This window comes from Sceloporus undulatus, chromosome 1 (assembly GCF_019175285.1).
Source record: "Sceloporus undulatus isolate JIND9_A2432 ecotype Alabama chromosome 1, SceUnd_v1.1, whole genome shotgun sequence".
NCBI classification, from domain to species: domain Eukaryota; kingdom Metazoa; phylum Chordata; class Lepidosauria; order Squamata; family Phrynosomatidae; genus Sceloporus; species Sceloporus undulatus.
In genome coordinates this window covers 293,701,203-293,714,502 of record NC_056522.1, presented here as the reverse complement: position 1 = coordinate 293,714,502, position 13,300 = coordinate 293,701,203, and the positions used below count along the sequence as shown (strand labels likewise).

General features: G+C 41.4%; 1 protein-coding gene across 1 annotated transcript in view; it reads right to left on the bottom strand.

Moving 5' to 3' along the window:
* Positions 1-10,133, bottom strand: part of NADSYN1 (NAD synthetase 1) — a 45,846-nt gene extending 35,713 nt beyond the window's left edge. Inside the window, exons 1-7 of the mRNA XM_042472059.1 lie at positions 9,742-10,133; positions 6,514-6,574; positions 4,231-4,347; positions 3,820-3,873; positions 3,325-3,414; positions 2,005-2,056; positions 971-1,059 (exon numbers count right to left, since the gene is read on the bottom strand). Of these exons, the coding sequence (XP_042327993.1) occupies positions 971-1,059; positions 2,005-2,056; positions 3,325-3,414; positions 3,820-3,873; positions 4,231-4,347; positions 6,514-6,574; positions 9,742-9,826 (548 nt within the window). The 5' untranslated portion in view covers positions 9,827-10,133. The remainder of the gene's footprint in view (positions 1-970; positions 1,060-2,004; positions 2,057-3,324; positions 3,415-3,819; positions 3,874-4,230; positions 4,348-6,513; positions 6,575-9,741) is intronic.
* Between the last annotated feature and the right edge of the window lie 3,167 nt (positions 10,134-13,300).

Sequence of the window (13,300 nt, the reverse complement as noted above, 5' to 3'; positions counted from 1 at the left end):
AAGAAGCAGGATAAGCTACAAGGGGGAAAGGGAAATAAGTGAAAAATCACTTTCTGCTATCTCCTCCAGTAGGAAGATCTATTTGATCTTAATCCATTCCACAAATTTCCAAAAGAGACAATCAGGATCCAACCCAAGCTGAATTCTTCTGCAACTGATGTAACAATCTTTATTTATTTTCGCCAAATTGTATTTATTACAGATTTTAACAATACTGTACATTAAAAGATATAAAAGGGGGGAAAGGAAGGGGGGAAAGCAGGAGATAGTAAAGGTTCTTATGTGCAATGTAACACTTTTTTTGTCACTGAAGATGCAAGACCACCCTGTAATACCCAGGGACTACAACTCTAGATTTGTTCTTGAACCTAAGATTGTTTTAAACATGTAACGTATAAATTAACAATCTCTGCCTTACAAAGATTCCTTTGGACACCGAAATCTCAATGGTGAATGTTTAAAAAAAGAACTGTATGTTCATCAGTTATACAGATGGAAGGGCCTGCCAAGTCTAAACCCCCTGCCAGGCAGGAATATACAGTTAAAGCACTCTGAAAATACTGTTGTTTTATCAGTTATCCAGACATACTCTCTAGAATGCCACACCCCTTCACCCCTTTAGAAACCTTAAAATTGCCTCCACACACATATTCCCAGTGTGAGATGGGATGGACAATTAAAAAAAAAAACAGCAGCAACTTCTATGAAGACAATCTATGGTGCAATCTACAGCCTCCACCTCCTACAGCTAGCTTAGGTTTCACTGAGCAAGAAGAGGCGGTTTAAACTGCCTTAACTCTCCCTACTGAAGAGTGTAGTAGAGGAGAGATTAAATGTATATGTAGTCCTGGTTCCCCAGACCTCAAGGCCAAAAAAGCTATGCAACTTGCCTTAAATGGCATGAAGCACAGTGTGTCAAGAACTTGATTTATTTTAATAGTTCCAGGATGCTTTCTCCACATATTTATACCTGGTTGGTATCCACAGTTCTTCACAGATTTCAGTCCCTATGCAGGTATCTAAAGTTGCTAGTACAGCATCACCAAATGGGACACTTTCCTAAGACAAGAAAAGAGAGTATGGACCATTGAGGGCACGGGAGAAAAAGAGAAATCAAGCATTACCACTGATCAAAAGAAATACAGATATCTGATTTAAAGTGTGATAAGAGAAATGCATCCTATACAATCTGCTTCATAATGCCACAGTGTAATCAACTGAACAAATGTGTGTGTGGTGTTGTGTGCCTTCAAATACTGTACTTTCCATCTTATGGCAACTGTAAGGTGAACCTATCACAGTGTTTCCTTGACCAGTTTCTTTAGAGGGAGTTTACCTTTACATTTGGGGAAAAAAATAGAACTTTTGCAAAGCCTCAAAATTTCCCAATATTTTACTTTCCAAGGCAACCCAGCAGGCAAGGAGGAGGAAGAAAAAAAGAAGAAATGGAAAGAGAAAAAGGGGTGTGGACACCTAGTCTTGCCCACCATCATACCACTATAAAGAGTGTTGGGCAGAGCAACCCACAACAGAAATGAGGTTCCTCCATCTTGATTGGCATAGCCATTTGATGGCTTCACACTGACTGGATTATCTCCTGAGAGACTTGAATTGTTCTATAATTATAATACCTATGGAATAACATCTGGCAAATAAATGCTTTATATGTGAGAGTTACCTTTCCCAGTATTTATATTCTGCTATCTTATACTTATCGCTTCTGTCCAATGACTTGTTTTGCATTTCTTATAGAATAGACTATGTGCCATCTGATAAGAGAATCCAATTTATGGTGAAATAATAAGTTCTTGATTAATTTCATCACGTCTAGTCCCAATACTAATATTTCAATTTTCTATTGGCTTGCCAGCTCTACTTTTGAATTCATCCCAAAAAATAATAAAAGGAAATCAAATATAACATCACCTAGCACTTCATCTAAGCCACTTACCCATAACCTGTTAAATGTGAACCATGCTAATATCAAAGAATAAAGGACCTTACCTGATGTGTTATCTCCTGTATCATTCTGGGAAGAAAATATTCTTCCACATGGCTGGGGGAAAAGGGAACCAAATTTTACCACAAATAAGTACATAAGCATGTTTTGTTTAATGATCATACACTACTACATATCTTCAGCACAAACATCCTCTGCAATATCTTATTTTTGGAGCTTTTATAAAATATAACTATTTTTTTTAAAAAAAAATCTAACTGAAGCACAGTTTGTACTGTCCCTAAGAGGACAGCCTACTCATTCTACTCTCCCAAGTCACTAATCTTCACACAAACCATTTTGCTATCCCAAGCAAAGAGGAAGAAAATGTCTTTGTGGACTCCCATATATGGCTGGTGGGCCATGAACTGGGCATAGCATAAAGCAGCTTTATTCTACCTAATGTTCTCCAGTTTTTGGATTTTGCTCCCCTCATCCCTAGTCATTCTAGTAGACCTTCATGAGTGCTGTAATCCAAAATATTTGGAGGTCATTGTGTTGTAGCAATCTTACATAAAATATCTCAACCTTTGTACTGTAAGAAGATAAACAATACTTGGATGTAAAGTTCCACAAGGCTACAAAATGTACCAAGAGAAGCTACAAAAAAGAACCCCTGTAGGATCTTTTAATTCAGGTTTTCAGGAGCAATTAAGGAACTGTACAATACATACAGCCCCAAAGGGGCAGCCTCCAGCCGTCCCTTTTACAGCCAGTTCTTGACCACAGCAACTACACACTGCAGCCAGAATCTGGCCTTTCCAGGGTGCAAAAACAAGCCGCAAAAAGCGGCTCCTTTTTGTGCCCTGGAATGGATGCGATAGATGCAGCACTGCAACTTTATGGTGCTCCTTTGGCGCTGTGTCATGCAGACGCAGCACCAGAGGAGCACTGTGACACCACACGCTGTGCAGTTTGTAGTGTCACACCGCCCTGGGGGCAGAGCCGGGGCATGCGTCGTGTAGAAGCTACGCCCAGACTCCGCCCATAAGCCAGCCCTAACTGCCAGTGTGACACAGGGCCTAAGAGACAATCAAATTGTTTAATATGAATATCATTGGGAAAAGTCTGAACTTTAGAATAGCTGTAAAGTCTGGCTGATGCAATTAAACAAGAGAATATTACCTTCTGTCATAGTGAAAAAAGAATTCACTAAGATCATCTCAGGACTCAGGATCATCTTAGCTGATGCTAAGAAGGACTCAGGCTGGTCAATGACTCAGAGGGAGACTGGCAAGACATCTTGTATAAACCAGCTTAAGTTCCATGAGGGAAAAATGACAGAATATAAATATCATAAGAATAATAATATTTATCTAGCATACCGTGATCGGTTCCAAGGAGTAAACCATCGCATTTCCCGATAGTTTCCTGTATTTGCCAGTGCCATCTTTGGACGTATCAGAAGAATTTTCCTTGAATAATAATTCCAGAAAACCAAACAAAAATTGACCAAATGAAAACAAGAACTTTGGGAAATACTTTTTAAATGTTATTACATCTGCCCAGAATCCATCCTGGCCAATATAACCAAGCCAGCGTAGTTAGTAGCACAACGGTATGGGTAAAATGGCCCCAAGTGCCACCGGGAAAGAGGTAGTCGACACTGGAAGTCATTTCTATCAAGAGAAAAAGTGCCCTGACAAGCCTCAAGTTGCTTGGAAGCTGGCAGGGCAGGTTTCTGTAGCAACAGAGATCCCATTCTCTTCTCTCCTCTGCAAGCACTTCAAAAAGTGCCTTACACTGGCATAAGTGTGTTATGCGGGTTGGGAATTGGGAGTTAATAGGTACTATAATTTGATAAAAAGGTGTGAACGTACTTGTTTAGAAAGATCACTCTACAATTGTAGCGAACATTTCGATGCATAACAGGCCTGCCAAAATAAGAAAAGCCAATGATATCAGTGTTAGGATTCCTTGTTGCAGGCTATGGACTTATTCATAAGAGAGGAACAGAAGCAAATCCATTTCTGACTACCCTTCACACAACTACAAACACTGCTGTTTTCAGGCATCTCTGTTATAGTATAGACGAGGAAGGTTTTCCATTGGTGTTGGTCTTTAATGATCCTATTGTGACATGGCTTAACATAGTTAAGTCCAATACTACAAGCCATCTTCATTATTTGTCCAGTCTCAAAGCCAGACAGAACCTCGTGTTACTATTTTGGTATATTTCTTTCCTTTCCCCCTCAGCAGCACAATGTTCATTGTAATGACATGATACTTACATTCCAACATCACATATTATGTCCTGAGTAATAGGAGATTCCAAAAGCTTCGCCAGGACTTGAAATGAATGCAAGAGTGTATCTGACTCATAGTAATGATCTGAACAGCCATAGCCACTGCAAAGAAAATGTAACATGAGAAAATGAAATTAGATAAAAAAAGGAAACTCTGAGTTGCTTTCAGAAGGAAAAAAATCTAAACATCTTAGATATACCATATTTACTCGACTATAAGCCAAGAAATTCATGCCCCAAAATTGACCCTAAAATCCTGGGTTGACTTATATATGGGTCAATATACTAGTACAGGTCCTAAAACAAGCAAGCCTGATGCCCGTGTGTGTGTGTGTGTGTGTGTGTGTGTGAAAGAGGTTCCTAGTCCAATCTGCAAGGCTTCTCTTCCTTTGAAAAAAACCTCCCCATTTAACTCCACTTGCTTCTCTCCCCATTACGATCTGCAAGCCTTCTCTTCCCAGGGAAGAAAATCCTCAATTAACACCACTTGCTTCTCTCCCCAGTTCGATCTGTAAGGCTTCTCTTCCCAGGGAAAAAACTCCCCATTGAACATCACTTGCTTTCCTTTTCAATCCAATATTAAAACCTCTCCTCCAGCATCGGGGAATCAGTTTTAGGTGGTCAGGAGAGCTCCAGAGAAGGAGAAAGAGGGATGGAAGTGGTATTTCCCCATTTCCAGTGTTCATTACAGCCCCCTAAGTTTTACTCTCCTTATCTACGAGTCATATCAAAATCCATGATTTTGACCCTGAACCCTTCCATCGACTTATACAAGTGGTCAACTTGTACACAAGTATATACGGTACATACTGATCAAGTGCCAGAGCATGGTGTAGTGGTTTCAGCGTTGAACTATGACTCTGGAGATAAGGGTCTGAATTCCTGCTGAGCCATGGACACCCACTGGGTGACCCTGGATAAGTTACACTTTCTCAGTCTTAGAGGATGGCAAAGGCAACCCCCTGCGGAACAAAGCTTGCCAAGAAAATCTTGTGATAGGGTCACCTTAGGGTCAGTGTAGGTTAAAACAACTGGAAAGCACACAACAGTGACAACAACAATCGTATCTTACATATGTACAAGAAGAAAGGAAATCCTGATTAATGGCAGATTCATGAAGGGGTTGTACATGGAAAATTGTCTTATGTACATTTATTAGTAGACACTGTATACACAAAAGATATAAATACCCTTCTCCATGGAAACAATCTTCCTCTTTCTAAACCGGGCCTCTGAGAAACAACCAGTTACATCAGCTTTCTCTAATCTATGATCCTAGTGGTGTTTTTATTACAGTTCTCCCCACACACACCCCCACACACGCTTGACCGTTTATGCTGGCTGGATTTGATGGGAAATTTAATCCACAACCTCTGGAGGGTACCAAGTTACCAAAAGCTTGCTTAAACCAGTAAGTTTGCATTACCTACAATTAAATTACTTCACTGTAAGACAATCAGCAATGAAACCAAACAAATAACTGTGTGGCAGATACAGAAGTACAGTGCATCCCATTTAATTGTGCTGCTTTCTATATTTGAAACTGCACAGCATGACAAAACATTTAATATTCTCTCCCAGTCTACCTCCCCTGACTTCCTACAAGGGAAAAAAACAAATTGGAACATGACTTCGAAGAAAGGGAGGAGAGAGGTACGTAGCAACACTCTGTTTGGGGACAATTCATCTCTTACGAACAATGTTCCAAGCACCTTATCTACAGGTCAAAGATCCATGTACAGTCTGCTCTGTAGATTGTATCATGATTAGGGATTCTGAACATTAACAGTTCCGACTACCAATCTGAGGTTGTGGAAAACCAAATACTCCTTGACAGAAATTACATTTTTTAAAAGGGACTTTGGTGACTTGTCTGCTGCTATGCTATGGATCTCATTTCCCCTGCTCAATTTGCCCAGCCTCATTTCTGAATAACTTCCACAACAGATGCAAAATGAATACTTTATTTAAACTTGTTAATTATATACAAAAATCAATATTGTAACAATATTTATGGAAGTATTTAAGTTGCAATTATTTTTACATATATGTCCAGCATTTATGATATTGCTGTTATCCATTTTGATCCTCAAGGGTCAAAAATCAATCAGTGACAACAGAACTGTACATTAAGTGGGTAAAAATATTTTGAAATGGTAAGCGTGTTCATTATACATTAATCATCTATTTTTCCTACCCAAAACTATCATATAATTGCACATTTCAGAAAAATACAAAGTATATGCAAAGTTTTAGTTAGGTTCTCACCAAATTTCAAGTTCTGGTCCAACTCGGTATCTTGCTTTCTTTCTTTTAGCAATTTCAATACCTGTAAATTAAAGTACAGGCATTCAACCTCTACCATCTGCTGTCAGGAAAAAGATCCAAAATTTAAAGTATAATTAATGCTACCTGAATACACCTGAAATTCAGTTGGTGTTGCATTCTGAAATCTCAGAATTGATTGAAATTGAAACCAGAAACCAGAAAGCAGGCAGGCAGAATAAAAGTTTTAACTACTGAAGCCCAGTATTACATTGGCCTGTTACAGACAGCCAAAATAAAGCTGCTTCGAGTCACAATGGAGGTATGGTGTTTCAATGATGCATGCGTCCTAAGAGTCCAGAAGCCACACCAAAGCCATGCTCCAGTCCTTAGGGCTGGAGCATGGCTTTGGTGCGACTTCTGGACTCTTAGGACACATGCATCATTGAAACACCATACTTCCACTGTGACTCGAAGCAGCTTTATTTTGGCTGTCTGTAACAGGCCATAGTTCCTTTTTCTTCCACATAATGAGCAAAATCAGAATAAATCACATGAGTTTAAATTCACACAAATATGCTCAATTTCAAGTTTTATCTGTAATTCCAAAATTCAAAATACTCCAAAAACCAAAACTTTGTTCATGGATGGCTGAGATAGTGACACCTTTGCTTTCTGATGTACACAAGCTTTGTTTCATGTACAAAATTATTTAAAATATTGTATAAAATTATCTTCAGGTTATGTGTATAAGGTATATATGAAACATAAATGAACTGTGTATTTAGACTTCAGTCCCATCAATAAGATATCTCATTGTGTGTGCGTGTGCAAATACAGGTATTAAAAAAAAACCTCCCAAAAAATCCAAAACACTTCTGGTTCCAAGCATTTTGGATAAGGGAGACTCAACCTGTATTCTCATTCACTTAACATCATCTGTTAAGCTGTTTGACAGTGGAGTGGAGTCTCTTTCCTTAGAGGTCTTTAAACAGAGGCTGGATAGCCATCTGTCGGGGATGCTTTGATTTGGATTTCTTGCATGGCAGGGGGTTGGACTGGATGGCCCTTGTGGTCTCTTCCAACTCTATAATTCTATGCTGCTGTGATTCTATCTAAATAAGCACATGAACAGAGTGAGAATTTACTTAAATCCTGGTGACCTGCTGCAAACATGTAGGTTTAACCAAACAACACACATAGATCTGAGATAATGTTTCCCATCTCTAATTGAAAAAAAGAGATTCAGCACAGATTTCCTTAATCTCAGCTCATCAGACCACCTCTATTACATCACAGAGTTTCTGACAAATCCAGCCATGCAGCAGTGAGCAAGGGCCAATTTTTGCTCCTACAACCTCTGGTTGTGACTTCCTGAGAAATAGGGGGTCTCTAAGAGCCAGTCATGTGTAGTGGTTTTATGCTAGACTAGGACTCAGGGAGATCAATAAAAAGAAAATAATGTGTGACTTTATCACATGCCTGCAGTGAGGGATTGCTATAGTGAATGATGCTTCTATGTTTTTGTTGGTCACTGGAGTTCTCTTCTATTTTTTCTTGCAGTTCCCTCCTTGAATGTCCTAGGTTTTTTGCTTCTTTCCTATTTAAATAACCCATATTGAATAAACCATTAGATGGGCTTACAGCGAGGAAGTAAAACCACTAACATCTCCATGTTTCCACTTACTGCATACAATAGCAAGTGACAGAGTCACACATTATATCTAGGAAAGAGAAGTATCATACATTTAGGTGCTAACACTTTTTTTTTAATTTGCTGAATACCATGTATGGACCAAACGGTATCTAGGGAAAATAAAGGTGGCCCTACACAGTTAAGTTGCTGAAAATATGATTAAAGAATATCAGTGACTGTACAACTTCCTGAAAGCAGACCAAAGATAGAGAGAACATGTGGCTTTCCAGGTACTGTTGGATTGAACTCTTTGCATCCCACGCTACTGTTAAATTAGGAATCTGTAAACTGCTCTGAGAGCCTATGTGGTTAAAGAGCGAAGTATAAATAAATAAATACCAGTTACCGGTAAGTTAGCTGGGACTCATGGGAGACACTCCAACAATATCAAGAGGGCCACTCATTTCCCAATCCTGCTATAGAAATTTATAGGTTATACAGCAAAACATATTTGTTTCTTATGCATGTATATATGTGTCTTCAAGACAACATCAACCTATGGTGACTCCATTAATTTTCTAGCATTTGCAAGGAATATTCAAAGATGGTTTTACCAGCTCCTTCCTCTGAATATAGCCTACAGTACCTGGTATTATTTAGCAGTCTCCCATCTAAGTACTAGCTAGGGCTAACCCTTCTTAGCATGTTGCCCACCCCTGCTTGACTGATTTATACTACATCTATGCCACAAACTCTGTGAACAGTTATGATCACACAGATAAATTACACAAAATGAAAAGGCTGCCTGGGACTTTCAAATTCTGTTCAGTGCTACTTTGAGACTGCTGGGCAGGTTAACTATAAGCTATTTAAAGTGTGTTGGTGTTATATATTTAAAAACAACCACTCTCACACAGTGCAATATTGTGGGCAAAAACCACAGTATAAGTGAACTAGCATAGGGAAGGAGAAAGATTTTGCGAAACCTCCTGCAAAAGAATAATCACAGATGCCTGTAGTAGCAAGGAGCCCGACTCTGGATTCTCACCTAACTACATTATACATGCACAGGATCAAAGTACTAACAGTCTTAGAGTAAAACTAGTGTTTGCAAAAGTGCTTCAAGGTGGGGACCCTAAAGGACAGCTTACAACAAACAAGAAAACATGAAATCCATGGAGTTTCCTGAAAGTACATACACCCAATGGTTGAAAACTTTGGTCCTCCAGAAGTTTTGGACTTCAGCTCTCAGGGTTCCCAATTGTTGACCAAACTGGCTAAGGCTTCTGGGAATCAAAGTTCAAAACACCTGGAGGAGCAAAGTTTGGGAAACACTGGGAGGAGGGATATGGATATATATATATATATATATATCCCCAACCCCAGCAAGGGTAAAGACTTTGCAAAAGTCTTCCTTGTTAATTGAGCCATGCCTGTCCTCCCAAAATAAGGAGCCCCCCAAAAGAGCAACTTCCCAAAGCTCTTGATTATTTTGCTGAGTGATCAGCCCAGGGCAGTAAAGGGAAAAGCCACCCATCCACCCCTGGGGGGGGGGAGATCCTTCCTTTTTAAAGCCCCCCCTCTCTCTGGCTTACTTGTCAAAATCCTTTCCAAGTTGCCCTCGAAATCCAGAGCCCACTGATTCAAGGAGCAGGTGGCTACAGTCACTGTCCTGCCCATGGTGCTTCCTTGGCTTCTCTTGCAAGCCCACCACCAGGAGAAGGAAGGAAGGAAGGAAGGAAGGAAGGAAGGAAGGAAGGAAGGAAGGACGGACGGACGGACGGACGGACGGACTCTGGTTTTTGCTTTGCTGTCAGAGTTTCCTAATAAACTGGACCCCAGGCACTAGGGTTAAAGTCTGCAGCATTGCAAGGGCAGGAGGCACTTCCGATCTGCAACCTACTGCTAAGAAACGGTGCAAAAAATGTTGCAAAGCTGATTTCCCCACCACCTGCCCCTGCCCATAGCAAAGCATTGAAAGGGTTATTGCCACAGAGATGGCACCAAAAGTGCTGTAGACTGGTCCAGAAGGAGAGCAGAGGAGGGTGCGCCCTCTCTGGCTTTCTTTGGGATTCCAACAAAACCCCACCAAACAGTGATGCCTTTATTGACCAACCGAAATGCACAATATCCTTGTTGCAAGCTTTCGAAGCTCCACTGGCTTCTTCATCAGGCACGATGTTACAAACCAAGGAGGGGAAAAACTGGAAATGTTAGGAAGATGCCTGCATTCTGTTGTTTCTGTACTTAGTTAAGATGATATGGATGGGGAAAGTATCTTTTCTTTGGGATTGTCACAGTCCTGATGCTTCTGAAGAGTGAATGGAAAACCCCTGGGTGGCCTCTTGGGCAAGTCACACTCTCTCAGCCTCATTATTTTGCTATTTGTTCATGCATTTGTGATGGTCTTTTCAGTTTTTGTGTCTGTGGATGAGACCCTTCCCTTGTGTATTTGTCTGGAATTATGATGTGTAGCCATAGGTTTAAGAAAATAATGTGTGTTCTTCAGATAACAAGGAATCTTGCATGTCAGTTTTTGGAATACCTTTCCAAACTTGGGCATAGCATACTCTCCAGCTACTGCAGTGGGACAGAAAACAGTGCTAAACTGGTATTTTGAATTTCAGCAAGTAGGCTATCCATTTATTAGAGAGACCTGAAATACTAAGGGCCAAAACACACTGCAGAAACAATCTGGTTTAAGACCACTTTAACTTTTTATTGCTAGGGAATTCTGGGAACTGTAGTTTTTTGAGACATTTAGCCTTCTCTTTCTGAGAGCTCTGGTGCTTCAATAAACTACAATTCCCAGGATTCCTTAGCACTGAGCCAGGGCAGTTGAAGTAGTCTCAAACTGGATTATTTCTGCAGAGTATTTTTGACCTAAATGTCTTTTATCACAATTCTGTACACTGTTATTTAACTGCCATTGCACTATCCTGTGGAATTCTGGGATTTGTAGTTTAGTGTGCCCCAAGAGCTCTCTGGCTGAGAACTCTAAATGCCCCTTACAAAACTGCAAATCCCAGGATTCCATAGCCTTTGCAGCCATAGTGGAAGGCAGCACTATCGCAGTGTAGTGTGATAGGGCTATAAAATGCAGGGAGCAGGTCTGGACATTCTTTTCCAGGGATCTGATGCAGGAGGATTAGCAGTAGAAGTGTTTCCAGTTTGCTTTATCAATGTATATGTGCTCTCTCACCCAAGAGAATAAAACTCTTATGGTACAACTCCAGGGGCTTTGCCTTTGGAGAACCTGTGAGCTGGGATTATATGCCTGGGTTCTAGAGTTGTGAAGCCCTGCAGGTAGATGGCATTAACTTTCCTGCAGATTCGCAATGCAATTCTGTGCATGTTTGCTCAGATGCAAGTCCCATTATATCAAAGGGGGCTTCCTCTATGGTATTTGGGATTACAGACTGTGTCCATCCTTGAAGTGTGGCAAAATATCTTCAGCTTCGATTCCCGCCGGCCACTCTTAGAGAACACAAGGACACATGCTGGGCATCTACACTAACAAGTGCTTTTTCTGAAGATAAAGATGAATAGAAGTCAAGCAAACAAACAAATGTAATGTTCTTTATTTGTTGTGGATGTTTCCTAAATGGACACATCATCATCTACTCTGTCTGAGATGAATGCTTGGCAGATTGGGAGAGAGTAACCAGTTTTTGCTACTGAACTGTGCAGAAAGGAAACTTAGGAATCGACTGCAAGTCTAGACTTTGGGGCTGCTGAGTCTTTACATTTGTGCACATTTTATCTCTCTGTAAATAAAGCAAAGGTTACACTTACACTGCGCTATCTCAGTCCTAACAAAACCTGGCACTATTAGGCTGCTGTTGTGTGACTTCAAGTCCTTCGCGATTTATGGTGACCCTAAGGTGAATTTATCATGGGGTTTTCTTGGCAAGGTTTGTTCAGAGGAGGTTTACCATTACTTTCCCTTGAGGAGGCCGAGAGAGTGTGACTTCTTGCCCAAGGCCACCCAGTGGGTTTCCATGACTGAACTGGCGGGAATCGAACCCTGGTCCAGCACTCGAACCACTAGCCAAGCTGGCTCTCCGGTGTGTTGCCCTAGGCCTGGAAATTCATTCCCCTGCACTGAGAAATGAGTCACTTATAGAACAACTGGTTGCTCAACCAAAGCAGGGCTCCCCTCCAGGCAAAGTGAATACTTAGCAAAAAGAGATGTACCTTCAAAGAGGATGGGATGCAAAGTGGTGTATTTGAGGGTTTTTTGCCAAAGTCCCGGAGGAGTACAATGGGGTGGGATAGGATGGCACTTCTGTCGCCCAGCAGTCTGCCATCTATCTCCTCACTCCACCAACAAAGCAGCGGAAACCTGGTTTGCATTTTCTGCGAAGAGGCCATCAGCTAGCCCTTGGAAAAGTGAATTATTATTATTATTAGTAGTAGTAGTATTAGTAGTACTGTAGTATGATCTGGCTGGAGATTCAAGAAGTTGCAATGCAAGCTCTGGGTCTCAGCATCAACCTACACAGACCCAAGGTACATCTACACTGTAGAATTAGTGCAGTTTGATGCCACTTGAAGCGCTGTTGCTCCATCCAATGGGATCTGTAGTAGTGGTTTGAGCCTTGGACTGGGACTCAGCTTAGCCATGGAAACCCGCTGGGTGACTTTGGGTCGGTCACACTCTCTCAGCCTCAGAGAAGTCAAACCCCCACTGCATGGAGTAAGATTTGTTTCCAAATTAGCCTTTGTGAACAATCTGACATAGCAGTGTTAAGGTGTAGTGGTTCAGTGCTGGGCTACCACTCTGGATACGAACCAGGGTTCAAATCCCGGCTCGGCCATGGAAGCCCACTGGGTTTGTTCATTTTTCCCGGGCATGTCCTCCCTTCCAGCCTTCTCTCCAGGAGGAATTCCAAAAGGTCCTCCAATGTGAGCAGGAACCAAGAAGCTTGGGGTCTATAGCTAGACGCGGGCTGATCTGACTCGCCCTCCTTTTCCCGGACCCGCCCTCCATCCCCGCCTCTTGTCCGGGAGGAGTCCCAAAGGCCCTCCAGTGTGAGCAGGTGTTTCCAGGAGGGACCACGTGGCGCCGCCCTCCCCGCGCGCGGCTCTCCTCCGCATCTGGCCATTGTTTGTGTGTGACAGCAGCGCCTAAAATATTCATCGGGCGGCCGG